Source organism: Aptenodytes patagonicus, chromosome 1, assembly GCF_965638725.1.
Source record: "Aptenodytes patagonicus chromosome 1, bAptPat1.pri.cur, whole genome shotgun sequence".
Taxonomy (NCBI): Eukaryota; Metazoa; Chordata; class Aves; order Sphenisciformes; family Spheniscidae; genus Aptenodytes; species Aptenodytes patagonicus.
The window spans coordinates 150,684,956-150,707,120 of record NC_134949.1 but is presented as its reverse complement, the minus strand read 5'-3'; the positions used below and the strand labels follow the sequence as shown (position 1 = coordinate 150,707,120).

Below are 22,165 nucleotides of genomic sequence, written 5' to 3'. Positions count from 1 at the left end.
TTTTTTCTTTTTTCTTTAATTCTAAAGCCAGTGAATTCTGACATTCTTTGTCTGTTTTTAGATAAACTGACTGTAAAAAAAACCTCCTAAAATGATTTATACAGAATTAAGTATTTTTAAAGACAGCATCTGTCAGCTTGTTTAATTTACTTTTGATATGTTATTGGTATTAACCCAGCATTAATATAGGAGAAAAAAAGTCTGAAGCAACCATTTTTGTTAACCATGGTTATTAGGTGATTGAAAACAGCTTGAGGATTAAACCAGTTTCTTTTAAAGCAGAGCTATGATAAGAGCAAGAGCAAAGTAGTTTGTTATTTTCAAATGAGTTGTTTCCTCTTTGTATTTGTGTTTCTTTTCGCATGTAGTTCTCTTTCATCTTTTTCATAAATAAGTTGGAAATGTAACTTAGTGATTAAGTTAGTTGAGAACTAGTACCATATAGGACTACAGTGATTTTGAAAATATTTTTTGAAAACAAATGATAATGGTAGTGAAAGTAGTAATGAGAGTGGAGAATATTACCAGATATCTGCTTGAGTACTTCATCTTGCCTTTTGTTTTATATTGTTTGTTTATAGCATTCGGAGGATTGGAAAATTAAAGGTTTTTCTGTAGTTCTTCATTCTTGATCATTTCAGTGATTTAACCATTGCTTTACTCTCCGATTAATTAATTGCAACACTATATCCATGTACCAATGCTTCCTCCCAAAATTCTCACTAGTGTTAGTCGGAAATGTTAGTGGAGTTGAGTCTGGCAAGAAATGTGAAGGGCAATGAGAAAAGACTCTACAAATATATCAATAACAAAAGGAAGATCAAGGAAAACATGGTCCCACTGCTAAATGGGGCAGGGGCCCTGGTGACAAAGGACACAGAAGAGCCTGAGGTACTCAATGCCTTCTTTGCCTCTGTCTTTACTGGAAAGACTGACTTTCAGAAATACCAGATCTCTGGGACCAGAGGGAGAGTCTGGAGCAAAGACTACTTACTCTGTGTGGAGGAGGATCAGGCTGGGGAACACTTAAAGAGACTGAACACACATGAGACCATGTAGTCTCACAGAATGCACCCAGGAGTGCTGAGGGAGCTGGCTGATGTCGTTGCGAGGCCAAATCTTAATACATGGTTTGCTGTATCAATATAACAATCATAATCTAGACTCGAAAAACATATAAAAGAATACGAGTCACTCGCTCAATCCTTGGACGACGCAGACAACAGTGGAGGCATCCCTGACTGCAGGGGTGTCCTGGGTCTCACTGTCCATCAGCAGCTCAAGTCCAAGTTCCCCACTTAGGCCTTGGAACCGCTTGATTTTATGGACAGTGCTCTGTGTGCTGTTACGCTTCCCTGTTTTGTGATGGGGTCGTCATCACCACCACCTGGCTGGCCGGGTGCCTGGGACCTTCAAGGCCGGTAAGGAAGAGAATAATCGGCCTGGCACCCAGGAACCTTGAGGCCGGTAGGATGGGGAAGAAGAAATCTGTTTGGTTTGTCTGCTTGGTTCACAGGACCTTCAGGGCCTGATAAATGAGGGAAAGGGAACGAATACGTGACCTACTTGGTTACAGAGAATGGCTGCTTGCCTCATAAAATGGCGTTAGTTATGCTAACCACATTACCAGGGGTTGGGAGCAGGGGGTACCGGTCACACGTGGCACTGTGCAGCCTGCTCTGGCTGACCCTGCTTGAGCAGATGGGGTTGGATTAGAATAGAACAGACTATACTATTTCAGTTGGAAGGCGCCTACAACGATCATCTAGTCCAACTGCCTGACCAATTCAGGGCTGACCAAAAGTTAAAGCATGTTATTAAGGGCATTGTCCAAGTGCCTCTTAAGCACTGACAGGCTTGGGGCGTCGACCACCTCTCTAGGCAGCCTGTTCCAGTGTTTGACCACCCTCTCGGTAAAGAAATGCCTCCTCATGTCCAGTCTGAACCTCCCCTGGCACAGCTTTGAACCATTAGATGATCTCAAACAGTCCTTCCCAACTTCAGTCTTTCTTTGATTCTGTGAAAACTTGTACTGGCATTGGAAGCAGAAAATGACTTTAATATAGTAATTCAGAGGCATTTATTTCCTCTTTGTGGGCCACAGTATTCCTCAGTGGAGAGATAGGCTTGTCTTTAAGACCACTGCTTTTTGTTTTCCCTCTTTCTTGAACTGTTCTGTTTCTCTCGTCTGCTTATCTTCCTGTACGTGGCATTTTATTTCTTGCAGCGCTGCTTTGTTGTTTTGTAGGTTTCTTTCCCTCTCCAATTTTGTTGCTGAAATGTTTAGCAGTGGAAGAGCTAAGTTTGATGCGTAACTGTACAGCGAGATGGGGATAGGAATACTTGTTGCGCTTCACTGAGCCTAATAAAGAACTGTAGATTTCATGCCTTTTGTCTTGGAATAATTGCAGACTTGAGGAAACATCTCCGAATCAAGTCACACTAGTGCTGAAAACATTTCTCTCTAATTTGAAAAGCTCAGAATGGTTTTCTGGAGTTTAGATGTTTTACAGTACCTAGTTACTAAATGTTGGAAAGGGATATATGCTTAGACTTGCTGGGGAGGCATATGTTAGAATTAATAATGAGGATTATACCTTGTATATGTTTGCTTATAAATTTTAAAAACAAGTTGTCTCTTACTTGTAGCCAGAAAACCCAGGTTTTATATAAAAGTGTGTTTTTCTTCTATCATTGGTTATAAATAAAAAATAACGAGATGAGAAGGGGTAAGATTTTGTGTAATGCTTTGGATTGTATGAGCCACATGTAATACAAATTGTCTTAAGTTTTAATAGCCTTTTAAATATGATGCATGGTTTGTGATATTTTTGTCTTTATGAATTAACTGTGCTGTTTCATCAAAAAGCTTTTAAAATTTTGTCTCATGCATTACAGGAAACCGGGTTGCAGTACAAGAAATTCATGGCCTATCCTTGGATCCTGACAGTTACTTGGCCGGTGGACATGGTAAGGTTCTTTTGTAGTTCTCTGCAACTGTAGTGTAGCATTTTCTGTGGCTGTATTTCCTGTTTCCAGCGTAGGCGAATACATCAGAACTAGTCATCTTAAACTGCGTGTTAGTGAATGGAGATAATCATGCACTTCTGAGGTCTGCCTCATCTGGTCTGTTTTAGACTTCTGGTTTGGATGAATTGCACTCACGCTTTCAAAGTGCCTGTTTCTTGCTATTGATGTCAAAGGGAGGTGAAGGTGACTCGCCGAGTTGGACGTGATGAATTGCTCCTATAGCATTTTGAACAGAGTGGTGTATGTCAAGTTGCAGTGGTATTCAAGAGCGTTCCCCACCCCTTCCAGCAAGCTCTGCACACACACGTATGCACATGGAGGTTTTGGCAGACAGATTTGTTCAAAGGCTTTTCATCAAAACATTCTCTTGCAAACATAAATGTTTGATTGGAAGAATATTTTGAGAACAGAAACAGCTTTTCTGTAATGCCTCTTCCCATACACCACTTGCAGCATTGTGGGGAATTCATCTTAACTCATTGTTTGCGCTTCACTTTGACTTTCCTCTCTTTCCATAGACTCTGTATGAAAGAAAGTAGCATTTTCAGGATGAGTCAAAGCAGGAACCACAGTTGAGTGATTTGAATGGTTCTCTGGAAGAATCTGTGTTAAGCGCCTAATCTGACTTGGTTTCTGGAAGTAGAATTGCTTCTCTCTAGTGGGTATGGAGGGAATCTAAGGGAATCCCGATTTAGGTGCCTAAATTTAGGTGGTGTGCCCATTGTGCTGTCTGTATGTTTACAGTATACATATTACCATTAAACAGTATCTCCCAGTATGATATACATGGACAGTAGAAATGCTTTTAAAAAGTGAGATGTCTTCATGTATTTGTGCTGCTTTTCAGATTGAGGAGTAAGCTACTGTGATCAAGTAGGTACTTCCTGAAGTTGTAGGTTGTCTTTCTACTGTCTGTGTCATGATCAAGGAGCATTTAATGGGGCCTGCTGGGGACTTCCTTTTCTGTCTTGGTACTTGCTACTACTGTTAGGCTCTGAACTGACTCTTGCAACCTGGTCAGAAACGCATCCCACATTCCAGATTTCCAATGCAGTTTGGGTTGTGGGCATCCCTGAGATCGGTCTGTGTTTGTGTTTATTTTTCAAGAAAGCAGTGGATCCTGTGCTTTGGAAACAAAGTCAGAAGAGAATAGCATAACGTGCACTTCTGTAAGTACAGAAGGTTATTCTGGGTGTGAAGCTGCAGGTTAGAATACGTCTGAGAAGGTGTTTGACCAGCTGAGTAGTGGCCTGCCTTCAGGATGATGTTTTCCATAGTGAGTGAAGTTTTGGAATTCCCTGGCTCTGTTCACACCTGGAAACTATCAGGATGCAAATTAATATTCAAAGCCATTCCTGGGATCTGTGAGGTGCAAATGAAACAAATGTTCACACTGCCTGAGGCTGGCGTCTACAAGGTCTTCCTAGTGTGCCCTTCCCATGAGGTGCACCATTTTGTGTGAGCAGTCATTCGAACCGCCATCTATCTGCTTTCTTCCTGGCAGTATCACCTGTACTGTGAACACTCTCGTGGCTTTATTGTAACTTGCTTTTTGCATAATGTCAAAGGTACTGCCTACTTACTGTTTCTGTGGAGTTTTTTGGAGACTTAGGTGCTGGTGGTATAGGTGAGTGACTCAGTTTTTGTCATTAAGCTGTAGCCTGATAAACTCCTTAAGCTGGCAGTGCTGCTGAGGAACCATCCTGCCCCACGCCGCAGTTGTTTATTTTCACTTCCCCAGTGTCAGATCTTTTGTTTAAGACACATTTGTGTAATTGCATGCTGAACCATCTTGGGGAACTGATGCCACTGAAAAACAATTTGGCAAAGTAGCTGTTCTTTTTCAGTCACTTCAGTTTCCTCCTGGATTTTACCATGCACTTGCAGGAACAGGAAGGATGGGGAAGTGGGGAAGCACTACAACCTGTGAGGAAGTAGAAGAGGCCAGGAGTGCTTATGGTTTATGCCAGTGAAAGTTATTTAAGGTGCTGTGGCTTCACATGCCCTGTCCCACCTGTCCCTTCACAGCTCCCTCACATACGTTGCTTTCAGATGTGAGCTGTCATGACAGTGTAGCGTTAATGAGGCTAGTTTGTGTCTGTGCTTGCTTGTAACCTAGTTGCATGTCCCTACTTTGGAGTAATAATCATGAGCAAAGTTATAAGGGGGGCTGAGGTGAAGCTGACTGTCAGCAAAACTCTCTCTGATGTTCAGTGGGAGAGATGTAAATGGTGTGCACAAACAAAACTGATTATTGTGTTTTCTCTTGACTTTTCTTTCTTGTGCAGGACAATGAAGACTACCCACTGATCAGAACAGGACCCTATTGGAAGAAGTTCAAGGCCAATTTCTGTGAATTTATCGCAGTGCTTGTCCAACAGTGCCAGTGCAGCATCCTGTATGATAGCTATTTGATGGATACCATCATCTCGCTGCTTACAGGCTTAGCGGACTCCATGGTCAGAGCATTTAGACACACAAGCACTTTGGCAGGTAAAATAACTCAGAGTTGCTGTAGACCGTGAATTTTGTTGACTTGTGTACAAACAAAACCACTCAAAATTGAAAAGCTCTCTTTACTGGAGCAGTTGTTCTCTTATGCATTGACAGTGCCTTCCTCCTAATGTATGTTACTGTAATATAAATAATTTGTTTCCATATGTATCTGAATGGAATTTGGATGCTTTAGATATCATAGATCTAGACTGTTCTTTCTTTCTAAAGAAAATTTCTTTAATGTCTGACATGACTAACTTTAGAATTATGCTGTGTTCTGATTCTTTTTTTTTTTTCCCCAGTAACTGATTTTTCACAGTCAGTTTTCTATTTTGTTGTTTTCCTCTCTCCACTAATTAATGTGACGAGGCTGCATTAAATGCTTCACCTATAAAAGCTTAACCTTTGGAGAGCTGCTATTCTTGTGGTACCTGTTCTAAAAAGAACATTGCTTGTTACACATTTTTGTTTCATGCAGCATGATGATACTAAAGCTATTTTTTTTTTCCTAAAGCCAGTAAATACCCTCTCTGCCATGCAAAGAACACTTAAAGTATAATTTATTCTAAAGTACACTGTTGGCTTTGAAGGCTCAAAAGAACCACTTGAAATCTATGCAAACCATCTGGTGATCCTTAGAGGAACATGAACTTTTGTCAATTCAAGTAAAATACTAAGATTCCCAGCCTTTTATGGGCCAGCTTCACCTTTTTTTTTTTTTTTCCTTTTTGTTACTGAAAATCACCTGTTCCACAACTCTAGATTCTTTTGCAGAAAAATCAAAATTACATAAACTAAGAACAGAGTTGTGCAGTAAATGCTTTCTCTGACTCGAACTCTGGCAAAAAGTTGTAAATCACCAGTAATATCACTAAATTTTCCGGTTTTGATCATTCTCTGCCTTTAAAATAAATACTGTATTTTAAACCAAATTACTATGATCTAGTAGTGTTCGTATTTTGGGTGATAAACTGGATTTGGCTACCCATATCCTTTTTGTGGTAAAGTGGTGAATATATTTATGCTATATATCTCTGAGCTAAGCTAAATATGTCTGGTTTGTTTCCTTTTTAGCAGTGAAACTTCTGACAGCAGTTGTAAGTGTACATCTGAACCTTGATGTCAACAAGCACAATGCTCAAAGATTGTATGAGGTGGAGAAGAAGAGGATAAGTGGCAAGAGGACCAATTACAGACTTGACCAGCTAGAGAGAAAAAGGAAAGAGGTTAGGCAGGTGCCTTGTATGGGAGATGCGTGAAGATGTAAAAAGGGGGATTGCTGACAGCTTGCTTTTGGGTTACTGCAGTTCTTTGAGGTTTATATGTTTATCTAATGCATGGTGCAGAGCACTTGTGACTGGCTAGGTTAAGCGGTACAAAAATGACTAAGGTAATAACTGCCCTATGTACTGTTAACTTGTGATGTCTGTCCTACTAATTGCTTCTCTGAATTGGCATCATTAGCCCTTGATCTCTACACAAATATGGATTTACACACACGTGTAATTGTGTTAGTAGCTCTGGTGTTGTGGTAGTGCAGTTTTACATATGTTTATACAAATTATAAGCCAAAATGTTAGTTCTTGAACTGAATTTCAATGAATGGAAAAGGACACAGGATAGCTGCCATCTCTGTATAAGTAATGCATTGTAAAAATTGTCATAACTTCAGGTATGGCCTGTATCTTTCTTGCTGTTCAGTTTCTGTCATTTCTTCCCTGCTCAGCCAGACAGCTCCTTATCAATTCCCAGAGACAGGCCTGTAACTGTAAGAAATAATTCTGGCTTGAGGGTTGAGGTGACTTGATGTATGAACATCAAGCATAGTTCCTTCTCTCCTGACCTTAGAATCAGTTACCTCTGTTCTGAGCTTTGGATGCCCTTGGACTTCTCTGTTATAGAAACAACCCCTTTTTCTGTGGGAAGAAGTGTTTGGGTGATACGGGGGTTTTTAGTATCATCATAAGTCTGGTCTTATGGGAAAAACGAAGGAAATGTGTGTGTTGGGGGGGAAAAACCAAACTTGTCGCCCTTCCTGATGCTGTTGATGAGAGAATGTTTTTATTAAGTGAGTTAGGTTTCCAGAAGTTCAAAATTAGATTTTCAGGGCTCATTGTGGAATAGGTGCATTTTGAAAATTCCCTTATCTGCCTTTCTTCCATCGCTGTTTAAATGCATAAAAAGAGAATTTGGACCTACATGTGAAGATTGCTTAATAGTTGTGCTGTATCTTTCTGTGTATTGATAGCTCAAGACTTACTATATCCAACATACTATGTGCTGTACCTTGTTACCCAGGCTAGCAGTTGGTATCTGATAAATCTTTTATCAGGACGTAGCTACAAAAAGGCCAATTGCTAGTGTAGATACAGACCACTCATTTTATGTTGGTACCATGTGTAAATGCTAGCGATTTGCACCACAGTGGTATTGTAAGTACACTGACACAAATTTTTCATGTGTAGTGAATTGTGAGACCAATATTAGCATTCAGTTCTCTTTGTATTTCAGTATGAGCAGAAGCTTCTAGAGATACAGAACATGATGAATGCTATTTTCAAAGGGATGTTTCTAAACCGTTACCGGTAAGAATAAAAATCAAGCTGTGATGTGTATCTGCATTCCCAAAAACTCTTGCTCAGATTGTCCAGATACCAGAATCAAATAAAACATCCTAGAGGCAATGATGGTGTCAAGGAAAAGGTAGCAGCTAATTGTTTTAAAAGAACTTGGGCTTACAAAAGGACCTCTCTTAAGTATGTTTCTTGAGTTCTTCCTGCTGGCTATAGAGCAGTGCATTTGTGATTGAGAAGATATCCAGAATTACGAAATAATTATTGTATCAAACATTTGTAGCTAAAAGTGGCCTAATTGTTTATTGAAGACTAACTTAGAGCATTAATATGAAGGTGTTTTCAATACTTTGGATTATACATGCTTCTGCAATTCCAGAAAATAAAAATGTTGCAAATAATATAATTAATATATTACGCATTTTTAATGTATTAATATTATGATTTTATAATTTCAGTGATGTAATCCCTGAGATCCGAGCAACTTGCATTGAAGAAATTGGCAGCTGGATTAAAACATACCCAGATGCTTTTTTAAATGATAGCTACTTAAAATACATTGGGTGGATGCTGTATGATAAGGTAAAGTTTTAATTTTTCTTACTGGGAGCAGTAGATGGGATTTTCTGATTTCCCCCCCCCCCCCCCCCCAAAGAATCCTAATATTTAAATTCCTGAGAGTAGATATTTAAGACTGTGATGGTACAGAGAAGAATTTACTTTCTTCCCCATTTCAGGTTTTATTTTTAAAGCTGTTGTAGCACGAAATAACAGAGAGCACTTTTTCCAGTTCTGTAGCAGTGTGTGTCCCTGTGTGTGCAGTTATTGTTATATGTTACTGAATTGGGAACTATTAGTAAATTGTAAAATGGCCTATATCCTTTGAGCACATGCAGTGCAAAACGTTGACTAAAAGTCTGCTTTTAGTTTTGATGGCTACATTTAAAATTTTGTTTTATTTTATAAAAATGAGCAAATAAATGTTACCTATGGGAAAATAGTCTTAAATATTGCATTTCTCATTTGGAATTAAATGGATATAGAAAATATTTACAGAAAGTCCAGTCATTTTCTAAAGGGTTTTCTCCTTTTCCTTATAGTAAGTTTGTTTTTTCTTTTTGAGTAGAAGCACATTTGAAACCAAACCAAACCAAAAAAAACCCAAACCAAAACAACCAAAAGAAAACAATAACTCAAAAATATGCTTTTTATCGTGCTCCTAAAATCCATGAGAGATTTTAGGGTGATAGGGATATTTATCATGCATAGCTAATTTCCAAAATTGGTACAGTGTACTTCTGCCGGCCACCTTTTAAAGTATGTGTATCTTCTGTATAAATTCTGAAACGTCCTCACTTTTGTGTCAGCTTTAGGTAATGTTTGTGTTGTGAATAAAATTGTAGTTTATCACAAAGCCAGGAGGGGGAGCACAAAGCCTCTTATTTCCCTGCGTTCTGCCATTACTATAAAGGTAGTATTTAGATTTTTAGAACAACAAATCTTATCAAGAACTGTCGTCTTTTCCTGCATAAATTTTATCTGATCAGAATATCTTTTTAAGTATAGGTTCAGTTGGGAGAATTCTCAAAAGAAAAAGTCGTTTTTGAAGATGTTGTGTCTTCATTCCCGGTGCTGTACAGTGAAAATTAACAGCTGGTGTCTCCAATTAATGCACATAGCTCATCCAGTGTCACTGGGAACTGGTAATAGTTGTTTTTGTAAAGCTTATTATCTGAAAGCAATGCAGATGCAAGCAGAGTGAGATAAAGTGAGAAGTCTTCCATATTCCACATTTGGCCAAGGCCTGGTAGCGTGCCACTACTGGTGGATGCAGTCCTGGCTGTGCTTTGTGATTTGCAGCCACTGTTAAATTGCCCGATTCCAAAATGAGAGCAGGGCATTTTTGGAAGCAACAGGAGCAGCAGTGCTTTCATATACATCTGAATGTTATTTCCCACTACTCCTCCTTAATAAGCATTTCCATCCTATCTTGTTGGGGGTGGGCGGCAAGAAACTGATATCTCCCAGAGCCAATTTTCTTTTAGAATGTAACGTAGAGATGTTTGCCAAATAATTTAGGCCCCAGAGTGGAACCACCACAAAAGTATTCTAACGGTGGGGAAAAACCTGGCCAGGATCATCTACAGTGCTGTAAACAGAGATTAAGTTCAGTCATTTGGGAGACTTTAAAGCAGAGAGGGAGGGGGAAGTAAGTATAAAATGAACATTTTGTCTTCAAAGTCTTTTATTTGAATATAATCATTCTTTTTTCCCCGTGAGATACCATTTTGCCATTATACCCTGATATGAAAAGTTATATTTTTATGTGAAAGGTTATTTCCTAGGTGGAAGAAGATGCTCCAAATTCAGTGGTAATATGTTCACAATTCTATATGAGGATCTCTCTTTGGCCCAGTAAGACTTGTGGAACAGTGCTATAAAGATACATTTTTTAGTAGTTTATGTTCATCTGCTAGAATTAATTTAACTTTTTATTTTTGAAGACCAAGCAACAGTTGATACTAAATCTGACAGCTGTGTGCAGTTGAACAATGTTATATGTAAGCCCAGTCACCTACCAGTGCATTTGTGAAACCCAGGCACCTAACTTGTGCTCAAAGGCACTAGTGTTCTTCCAAGGGAGTATATAGCGACTAAATCAGCATCCAGATCCAATCAGACCAGTGCTGATCTGAGCAGCAGGTGTTGAAGGGAAGTGCTGTGTAAAAAGTTCAGAGTTAAAGACCAGAAAAATCAAGACGAAGAATAAGGATGGGGAAAGTGGAAGGCAGGACCAGCAGACAGGAGGGCAAAGACAGTGAAAATGTAGATGTACACATGCACACTTGGCACCTCCTACCATGTTAGACTAGCTTTGTCTGGAACTTCAGGGCAAGTTGTTGAGGTTTTCTCATTAGACTATGAAAAACACCCGAAGAAATGCTGTGGAAACAGGAACTTGCTGTTGAAATGAACATCTGTGTCCTAACCATGTGATCCGCCTGGCACATTTTGGGAAATTGAAAGGGTTTTTAGTTTTGCCTCCCATTCAACACGACTATAGTAATTGATCCCATTGTTACGGCAATTTCTGAAATACTTCTTTCTTCAAATGTGCATGTTAAAATAGTGGTTTTGTGCTCCAGAGGTCATCTCTGTGTGTATGTACTGATGCTTTTTGTGAGGGTGGGGTTTTTTATTATGTTTTACCTCAGTGGGACAGGTAAGCTGGATTGTCTTCACTGTTCAGGAGTAATTCAGAAGTAGACTTGGTTTTCCCAATTTATTATTTGGAGAGTGTTGAGGAGAAAAAAATGACCCAACCCTACCCCATCAAATCATCCAGGTCCCAGCATGTATTTGCAAGGCTTATTGAATGGCCCCACCTCTGTGATAGTGGTGAGGCTGGAATCTCATAACTGAATGCATCTGAGCAGTGCTGGAGCCCATGCAGAGCTCTTTGGGTCACTTGAACTGCCCACCGTCTTACTGATGTCTTCTGCCAGTCTGCAGGTCAGGGTTGAAATATACTATGATACAGCTGAGGGACAGCGTGTGTTCAGAGCATCCTGAAAATGTGCTTACATAATTCCCCTTCACTCTGTCACAGCTTTGAAAGACCAAACAGGCAGGTATTTCATCAAGGATAGAATGGTAGTTCTGGTGAGGGGAGTAGATGGCTGGGTGTTTGTACTTGCCTACGTTACTGTTGAATGGAGCTGACGGTAAGCAGTGATAGTTTTAGAAGTATGTGAAGTAATTTTGAATGATCAAGAACCTATGAGGAGTGATGAATCTAGAAAAGGGAGAGGTGATTGAGAAGGAGAAAATGCAGCTGAAAACATAGGAAGACAGCAGAACTAGTCTTAGCAGAAGTAGTTATTTGTTCACAGTTCTTAAAGTTAATTTCCTCAAGACGTAAAAGATACATATACATATAGGGTTATGACTGAGAGCTTTTAGGTGGGAAGAGGATACCTTCGAAGGCAGGTGGTTTAGTTTAATGTATTAAACTTTATATCTGCAGACCTATGCTTGAATGCCACCTGACTGACAAATGGGAATTTGTCATTACTAGCTGTGCACCGAGGTCTATATAACCATCCAACAAACCATCACAAACTTTTTTTCCCTTCCTCCCCCCAAGCACAAATGCAGTCCCTATTCGCAAGCAAAGCCTCATGATAAAATACTGAGGGCAGCTGAAGCCAGGATTGCAGTACATTGGCTGGGCTGAGTTTGTGCCAGTGTGCAGTGATGGGTACAAAGTTGGGACTGTTTGTGAGTGAATTCTGTGCTGTGGAGCCCTTGTGGCTGTAGGAAGCAGCAGGTGTGGGCAACAGTCTCTTTCTCAGACAAGGCCTTTAATTTTAAAGTACAATATAGAACATGTACTGCTGGTGTGTGACGGGCAGATTAGAGAGTACTCACTGTCACCTGTTGATCTTTCATTTTATATTTCTAGCAAAAGGCTGCCTTACGCAGAACTGTTGGCCAAAGCCTGCTACTGGGAATCATCCTTTGCTTTTCATCTAAGCAGGTGAACAGGAACTTGTAGTAATGGATAGCCTATGTGTAGGTGGTCTCCTTTCTTGGGTTTCCTTGATTATTATTATTGCTATTGTTAGCAAGAGGAATTAAGGAAGGAATACAAAGAGACTGATTCAAAGCCTGCAGTTCATTTAAGTGTCTCTGCTGATATTCTTAGCATTATAAGTTTACAGAACAGAGTGATTTTTCTATGTTAGATCCTCAAAATGGCTTTCTTAATGACATTTAAAGCTTTGTCATTTGAAAGGTTTAGCAATATGCATAAGATAATTTAAAAGCTGGATAAGGAAGAGTCCTCTTTTTGAGGCATCTATGAAGCAGCAGTACTAATAGTATGAAATAACACCTTGCAGGGATAAATATATTTTGCCTAAGTTAGTTAATTAGGGCAAATTGAAAGCAACCTTTCTCTTCCTAGAATGCTTAAAATATAGTGTTCTAGTGTAAAACAGAAATAGGGAGAAGGAGTAACATTTGACTCCATATCTGTGAGAATGCACAATGATAAGCTAGTGCATTTCTGAGGTGTACCTCTTCCTCTGGGAATTTTTGCTGGACCAGAATTTCTTGGAGTCCTTGTCAGCATTTAACGGTTGGCTGAGTCAAATGTTGAAAGGAAGCAAATGGTCTGATGTATGGAAGAGTGCTGATTGTATTAAGTAGGTCATCCGTACTCTTGTCTTTGTATATCTTCAACAGGTGAATAGCACAATTCCTGCATCTCTTGCATTCTGTTGCTTTTATTAACTGTAAAGGTCTGTGAGAGTTTCTTTGTCTCTTAGGGAGCCTAACACAAACTTTGATGTCACCGTTAAGTTTGACTCACTGCAGGCTTCCTCTGTGTGTGTGTGTGTGAGAGAGACGTGTGTGTATGCACACAAACAAATGGTACTGATATCACTAATAAAGAAGATGAGTCAGTATTTGGGGTAGTCTGCTGTGAGCACCCACAAAGAACTCTTATTTGCATAATACAAATGCCAATAGCGAATAACATCAAAGATACATGTTTTTAACTGTTAGCCAATTTCTCTTTGTCTTGTAGCAAGCTGAAGTGCGGTTGAAGTGTCTTCTGGGACTGCAAGGAATTTATAGCAGAAAAGAACTTGTTTCCCGGATGGATCTCTTTACTAGCAGATTCAAGGTAAATAGATTACTGTTTGCCATTTTTTAAGTCTGGGTTGGGTGTATACACAGGGTCTGATGTTTTGATCAGAGCTGATCTCCCCACTCTCTTGTCTGACCTGAGATTAGAGTACTGCAGAAACCACCTGCTTGACTGAGTGGATGAAGGGGTTTTGCAGAGATGTTTCCCTCTGTTTCTATGGAATTTTCTGTTTCACTTTAGTTCATGCACAAAATGGTGTTAGCATGCACTGTGGTCAGTTATCTCCACCATTCATCCAGAGCGGCCCAGATTTTTTTACAGGATCTTTGGCACATGACAAAGAATTTCATATTCTAAAGGTCCCTTTTTTTGCTGCTCCTGATAATGGGTTAACCTTGTAGATACTGGATTGGCTGACCATGTATCACACTGATGTGGGGAACGGCTCTCTGTTGATCCACCATGTCAGTATGAATCTTGAAGAAGGATCCCTTATCTCCTTTCTGAACAAGTCAGATGATACGCTGTAATTTTGAGAGCTTGTTCTGTGACCGCACTGACCTTGTACACCGCCTTTATCATATTCCAACATCCTGACTCATTTAGGAAGTAAGACCTTTACTTTTTTAAATCCTGCCCTTGGTAATGATTTCATCAGCTACTCTTATCCCAAGGGGGCTGGGCCTTTTTGGTTTTTGAATAAGAAAACTCAAAGTGCTGTGATTGATATCTCGGTCCCTCTGAATCAGTACGTAATCAGTGCCTGCGTGTGGTGGTAATTGATGTTCTTTTTGCGACAGGTGCAGGGCTTACCTGTATGTCAAAGCAGTTGCTAACAGTAAAAAATATCTATAGCATATCCTCAAAGAACAAGAAATAGATTAATATTGGTATCTTAAGAATAAATTATTCAGACTGAAACTTGGCTATCTAAGATTAACCCCTGTTTTAAACGGTTTTGTGGTAGTCCTTTATCTTTTCGGTTAAAGGAAGGTTGCTGTAAGCTGCATAAGCAACTGCAGGATTGGTGTTCACCGACTGACGAAATAGCTCCCGTCTGTCTGTACTGCTATTTCACTCTGTGTGGAGGATGCTATACAAATGGATTATTGCGAACTCAATCCCACCAATCAAAAAAACCCAAGCCAAGCACACCGCCTCCTTCCCCTGTAAACAAAAGAAACTCAAACAGCTTCACACAAAATACAGACTGATCTGGAATCTTCCAAAGTTTAAATCGTGGTTTCTCAGTGATGGGAAATTTAATTGTATAACCATCAATCCATTTCCCACAAGCGGGAGTTTCACACGCTCTCTCTGTTACCCTTGAGCGTTCAAACTCAGGATTCATGGACTTCCACACCTTGCAGCTGGGTTGTGAGAAAAAGGAAGGTGCAAAGTAAAATGAATCTAGAGATTTAGAAATTATATGTTAAGTGAGAAAGCTGTTAATCCCAAAACAAGCAAGCCCAAAGGTTTAATATACCGTAAAGGTATAGGCTGCACTGAGGAGTGCGAGTTCTTGGGTACATAGGGCAGGAAAATTTCCACTGTTTTCTGAGGTGTTTGCATGTGTACCAAGTTACAGTAGTGTGAATTCTGGAGGTCAGGAATATTGCCGCTATTCCATGAACTACCTTTATGACTCAAGTCCTAATTGTCTTTCCAGCAAGGCACTGGCTTCTGTAACGTGTAGGTACACGCACTTTATTGTTGATGGGAGAAACTGATTATATAATGCTTGTAATTCGAGGCTTACCTTCATTTAACATACTGAAGTGCCAGTAGTAACATCTTAGAAACAAGTTGTCAGTCACTTTTAATTTGTAGACTGCAGTTGATTTCTTGTGAACGCATACATTACATCTATAAAAAATATCATATTACTGCATGATTAATTCAGTTAAAAAATTAACATGCTGTTAATTTTCAGGGGCTGGGGAACTACTTGGTAGTAATCAAGTTGCCTTATGTCTCTTAGGAAATAGCTGCTGAAATAAAAATAAATCTCTGCTCTACTAGTGTAGATCTAGCTGTAGCAAAAATATATGTTTATTGAGAACAAACCATGTCACATCTTTTTATTGTCATTTTACATCCATTAGGATCGAATTGTGTCCATGCCTCTGGACAAGGACCATGAAGTAGCAGTTCAAGCCATGAAACTCTTGATGCTTATGTCACAGTAAATAATTTCTTTTTTAATTTACTGTATTGTTTTAATGGCAACAAGATCCAGATACAATCCTGATGAATCTTCCTGTAATCAGTTACATGCTGGGAAACAGTTACTCCTGGCAGGATATGAGTTACAGTTAAAGCTGCTCAAGACATGGCATTTTCTTTCTGTGAGAAATACCAATGTTAAGAAAACCCTTGTGCTGAGATTCAGTATGAAAACCACATTTTTATATCTTTATATTTCCCTCTGAAAGGAAATTCCACATTTTCATTTCAGTTTTTCTCAAATAGAGTATCTGCCTATCTTGGGGGAAGTCCCCACTGAAGATGGGGTCCCCTCCCCATCTTCTGTCCCAAGGTTGCCAGGCCTTGACCAGGAGATCAGGGAACTCTGCCATCTTCCCTGTCTCCCCACCTGATGCAGGAAGCCTTGAGTTTTGAGGCTGTTGCTAGAATTTGGACTTTCAGATTCTTGGCTCCATGGCAGAGAACCTGGGAGCTGTTGAGCCCACAGCAGACTGACTGACAGGAAATGAGCAAGCGTATGATATCTTGGTTTTGCTGAAGTGGAAAACTAACAGAAGAGTTGTTTTCTTGGGAAATTACCCTCCAGCCATAGATTTGGTAGGAAAATGGCGAGCTGGAAATGTGGGGAAAAACTAGACTAACGTTACAGAATTATATGAATCCTATTCTGATATATCCTTGAGCAGCATGTTTGTTTTAGAAATGGCTTTATTTGCAAAATATGTGAAGAATAGATTCTCTGTCCCTCTTTTTCAATGCAAAATGAGAATAAAAACCCCACTGCATTTCATTGTTAATACAGTTGAGATGTTAGGACTCAATAAGTGTCTCTTCTGTCTCAGAGTATAAGTTGAATTCTGCTGATGCAGATGCTCACTTCTATGTACAGCATGGCATATTGTCCAATAGCCTTGTGGGATTTCTTTTTCCGTTTAAGCCAGAAGTATTGGTCATTGCTAGATGAGGATGTAGACCTTAACGGACCAAATAATATGGTGTTGTAGGTATTTACATTAAATTTCAAGTACGTTTGTATATTGAAGTGCTGCTTTATAGTCTGATCTCCTATCTCACTTCACACTCCATTGATTTGAGTGGCATTTCTCTAGGCCTACTTCAACATACACATCAGGACAGCATATGATGCTGTGAACATAGTACGCTTTTCTGAAGGGAGTACCATTGTTTGGGCCTCACTGGTAGTAGCTAGGCTTGTATTGTTTCTGTGTTTACAACATCCATTTCTACATCCCTTGGTTCTCCATGGTGTGTAGCTATTGGAACAAAGCACAATGCTGTGTCTATGTGTATAACGTGTCCCTGTGCTAGGAGGAGCAGCACACCATTGTTGAAGTACAAAGATGCTGTACACCAGTTATGGCTGCCCTTGTTATGTATCTGAACTAACAAGTGCTATATTGGCACTGCAGCTGTTTATCATCTCTGGCTTTATTATAAGGGATCATGTTCTCATTAATGCAAGCTGCAGCTATAAAAGTTTGATCAATGTTTCTTTTTCCCTGAAGCAATTTTTTCCTAATTCTTCTTAAATATGATTTCCAATGTGAATAAATGCCTTCTAAAGTTTTCTGAATGACATTTTTCCATCATAAAATGTGGTTTTCATATGTAAAATGAATAAATTTTGAAATTGTTTTTAATTAGGCTGCGTGGAGGCCTAGCAAATACATGCTTCTCTTTCTTTTTGCTCATGTGTTGCGTAGCCATCCTCCTTTCTGCCCTCCTCCCCCCCAGTTGCTCTAAGCCCTGCTGATTTGGCTTAATTATTGGAGTGATGAAAGTGGGAATTGGGGACTCAATAAGCAAATTCAATGACAGCTCTTCTCTTTGATAAGACTGGTACTGACCAGTCTATAAAACCTGTGTGAAGAGAATGCAGACAATATAGACAGTCACATGTACAGACTTCTTAATAAGAGCCTGCATCAAGATGCTTTTCTAGCAGGGTAAAAGCTTATGCCTCAGTACCGACAATAGCGTGGGAAAGGACTCGCTGCTGGCGTTGCAGAAGCAAAGAAATTTCAGGGCTATTGTGTCTCAAATAGGTGCGTCTCATAGCTGAAAACCAGCATCTGGATATTGAGCAGTAATGCTGCTTGATACATGCAGTAAAGCATGAAATGGGGTTGGGGACAGCAACTCCCCTACCTTTAAAGGGTAATAAATGACAGCTTATATAAATGGCACTTCTACTTGTATGCATTGATGTAATCAAATTTTTTGCTACTTTTGTGATGCTGTATGGGCTTCTCTGTGGATGGCTCATTTTTGTCATCTGCAAATTTGGCAACTGAATTCTAGTTGCTCAACTTGCATTTTCAGTGAGACATGAAAGACCTTTCAGATCAAGTTTCTATTTTTAAAGCTACTGGCAAGAATCTCTATCTTATGAACTCTCTATATTTGATTTGGAATCCTGGATTATTTTCACAAATAATATAATCTTAACTGGTCAGGTGCTGACCTTTAGAACATGTCTCTAATCTTGGAATAAATCTTTTGTTGTTTCATGACGTGTTCAGGCCAGGAGTAACTTTTTTCCTCCAGTTAGTCCGTTGGGTGCTCTGTGACTTTCTTGGGGAAAACTTACTATATCAGTAACTCTCTTTTACTGGCTTCCATAATTGTCTTTTGGGTGAGTATAGTAGCAAGACCTCGTTGCCAATTAATTATTTTTGTGATGTTTTATGGTTGCAGTGGAGCTGTGCTCCATGTATGTTAGTAACAGCTTTGACCATCTCTTAACCATCACTGCACTGCAGTCCTGTAGAATATACATTGACTACTCTGCGTACTACTGGCCCATAAAACTGCTCTGCTGGCCTTTACACTCTCTCCTTTGCTAGCTAGAGAGGCAGTGAAAAGACTGATCTTTTTGATTCACTTAGATGTGTTGCATTATTAAAAAAAAAAAATTCCAGTGCTGATTCAAAACCCTCTTTATATGCGTATACCTGTTTTTTTCAAATCCATATTTATATTTTCATCTTGTCTATCTCTGTGAACTGAGATTTTTTTTCTTCTTGTTTGTTGCATGTTGTCTCAATTGAATGCCAAGGTCTTTGGGCTAGTAGATTTCTATTTTTACACAGCATGATGCAGTCCCAAAACTGAAATGAGCCTATGCGGCTTAGCATAATAGAAATTATTAATGCTACTGAATTATGCATAATTGTTAGCATTAATGTTGCAAAGGATCTGAGAGGGAATAGAACTAGGAAGGAAATAGAGGGCGAAAACATGAGTGACAATGAGAGACCAAGAAATCTTACTGAAAACGTTGCCCTTTAGGAGGCAAATTAGCTTAGTGTGCTAAGTACTGCCAGACAATTCTGTTCATTTTTGTGTGCTTAACTGCCTAAAAGAGTAGAGGGATTTTGGAAAAGAGCAGCGAAAGTAATTAGGTAACTGTAGTAGATGAATGAGGAAAGGTTACAAGTGGTGCAGGTAGGGGCTTGAATATGTAAATAGCAAAGGGGAAAATTACTTTGTATTACATTAGTTAAATGTAACTAGAAATTAAACTGAGTTTTAAACACAAGACTCTCAAGTTTGAAATCTGGAAGAGCTGCCTTAGTGAGAACTGTGAGTATATTGCACTCATTGAGGACTTCACATAAATAGTTTAAAAACTATTTAATGGAGCTGATAAGTACATTAATTCTCACCGCAGTGCTTTCACAGTGGTCAGTAGAGTTAATCCAACTTAAAAGTCAAGAAGCTGAGGCTTGTAAGCTCCCAGTGTCCTGCTTAGCACAGGAGGCCCAAGTTAAGTAGGGGTACATCACTGTTGTGCTTAAAAAATCTTAGTCTCCCTTCCGATTCCCCACTAGGCTGGGAAGGATGTTTTAGTTTGGAGAGGGAGGGGCTATGCTGTAGGAGAAACTTGAAAACGGGATTTGGCAAAGGGTGCCATGGCAAATAATATATTATATGTTACTAGTTCTAGTGGTACATGTAGGTGTCCCATGACAAGTAATTCAGTGTCAGCAGAGTTGAACTCTGTGATTCTGTAGTGTTATTTTATAGCTAAGCCATGGACTTCGGTGGAGAAGTTGACGTTTGTTAGGCAAATGCACTGTATCTAGCAAGGTTATTCAGACAAGCCATTGTGCGGAAAAACAGTTAAGTTTACTGAAGGCTTAAATGCTATTATAAAAAGTGTTTTCATGTGACTGTAAAAAATAAGCTGGAGAGAGACATGCTTTGTGTACAAATAAGGAAATTATCCACCTTTGTCTTGTTTAGTGGCTTTTAGGAAAAATAAAGAAATGTCATCTTGAAGTTGATAGAAGTAGCATATGTAGCAGTGAAGCAAATTATACTGCACAGTTCTGATTTCTTCCATCAGTAACTTGCTTGTAGCAGATTAAGCACTATCAAAAGGGAATGGCATGGAGCTCCTCACAGCTCCTCTGTGATTCCTTCAGGTCCACCACATCCCTTTTCAAATGGAGTTATGGTAGTGCTTTGTCAAGCCTATTCCAAACAAAAGTGGAAGACCAAAATGGAACAAAGGCATGTGCTTTCTACTCTGTCTTCTCCTCTTTTCCATCCTCTCAGGTATATGCTTTCTTGGAAGTTGTCTTCAGCAATTTTCTGCCATCATGCACCTCTATTCAAGAAGCTTGAGATCTATTCTGAAATCTTACCTTTCCTGTCTGAAGAGTTAACAAGAAAAAATAAGAATTGCATGTCTCCTAGGGTTATGTTTCTTAAACAGAACAGCATACCATACAGCATCTGTCTAACGTGCATCTTCCTGAGTTCTGTCACAGCATAATCATAGAATCACAGTGTATTGCAACATGCTAATCCTATTTTAAAGTGGGTGGGAAGGGACTCTTGCTATATTGTAGTGGCAACCATGTTATCATCTCTCTGATCACCAAGGTGTTATCTTGAAATACCTGCAACGATAGCAGGGTATAAAGAGGGAGATAACAGAACAGATTAGCTGATTTTTCTACTTAAAATTTTTATCTCGGACATTAAAATACTTTCAACATATATTTTTTGGTTGATAGTGTTCAGTGCACGAATAATGTTTTATAATGTATTTGCAGATTTGGATGTTTAACTTGAATTAATTTTAAATGCAAGATTAACAGATTTTGTTTTTGATTGAGATGCTATACGTTGGATTACCAATGTCCCCATAACATGTGCCAGATCTTTCCCTGCACAGCCATTAAAACCAAAAAGAATAAGGTGGCAAAATTTTTAAAAGTGCATCAGGTGCATTTTTATTTTACTGTTGTGATTTTGATGGTTATCCTTGGTATAAACGATAGCACAGACCAAGAGAGGACTCCAGCAGTCATGTCTCTTGCATGCAGTAAAATGGAACAAAAAGCAAGGTATGAAATTTTTCAACTGGTGCCATATGCAGAACAAAATGGGTCTGTGATCTCCCCCTAGAATATCCCAACTTCTTCTTCATGACATGTTCACACTGAAGTGCAGAGAAAATGGTATGTCATGACATTGGTATGTGGAAGGCCATGCCTGTTTATTTTTAGGCGCCTAAACACTGGCAGGCACTTCTGGCTTAACCTTTATCTGTTGCTTGGCATTCTGAGGGCTGTAAATTTGCAGCAGTATTATTGCTATTGCTGTATTTGAAGTATTCTTTGAATGTTTGATGATTGGCTTATGTATGTAAAAAAGAAAGGCACCCATTTACTGTGGTAGTATTAGTGGTAGTGGTAGCAGGTGTAGTCAGCTGCTGCCTCTTCCAGAGGCAAGTAAAACCCCTAAGCACTCATCTGAGTGGGATTTATGAGTATAAACCTTATTGTATCACAGAGAGTAGTGGTTGAGCAGTATGTGAAAAGTAGTAGTAGTACATAGAGGTATTCCCTCCCACTCAAGAAACGAAAAAAAAGATCAGGTGCTCAAGTGGTGTCATGAATGTCTGTCAGCCTGTGCTGCAAAGGAAATGGGTTGTTTTCCCCTCCTTTGCTTCTGTGCTATTAGGGAGCGCTTCATACATGGCCAGAGCTATTGTATCTGACCTACTCTTGTCTTGAGGAGGAAGGAAATAACACTGCTGTAGATTAATGTAACTGGGGCAAATTCCTAGCCTCTTTGAAGACAAAGTTAAAGACAAGGAGGTTGGGATTTCAGAATCACAGAATGGCTGAGGTTAGAAGGCACCTCTGGAGGTCATCTGGTC

At 39.4% G+C, this 22,165-nt stretch overlaps 1 protein-coding gene across 3 annotated transcripts in view; it reads left to right on the top strand.

Annotated features, from left to right (window-relative positions):
* The window catches only part of LOC143170359 (cohesin subunit SA-2-like), a 63,676-nt gene that overhangs the window by 9,890 nt on the left and 31,621 nt on the right, over nucleotides 1-22,165 (top strand). For all 3 annotated transcript variants that reach the window (XM_076358595.1, XM_076358579.1, XM_076358584.1), the window contains exons 7-13: nucleotides 2,899-2,970; nucleotides 5,319-5,523; nucleotides 6,601-6,752; nucleotides 8,038-8,111; nucleotides 8,558-8,681; nucleotides 13,696-13,794; nucleotides 15,864-15,943. In XM_076358595.1, coding sequence (XP_076214710.1) covers nucleotides 2,899-2,970; nucleotides 5,319-5,523; nucleotides 6,601-6,752; nucleotides 8,038-8,111; nucleotides 8,558-8,681; nucleotides 13,696-13,794; nucleotides 15,864-15,943 — 806 coding nt within the window. The remainder of the gene's footprint in view (nucleotides 1-2,898; nucleotides 2,971-5,318; nucleotides 5,524-6,600; nucleotides 6,753-8,037; nucleotides 8,112-8,557; nucleotides 8,682-13,695; nucleotides 13,795-15,863; nucleotides 15,944-22,165) is intronic.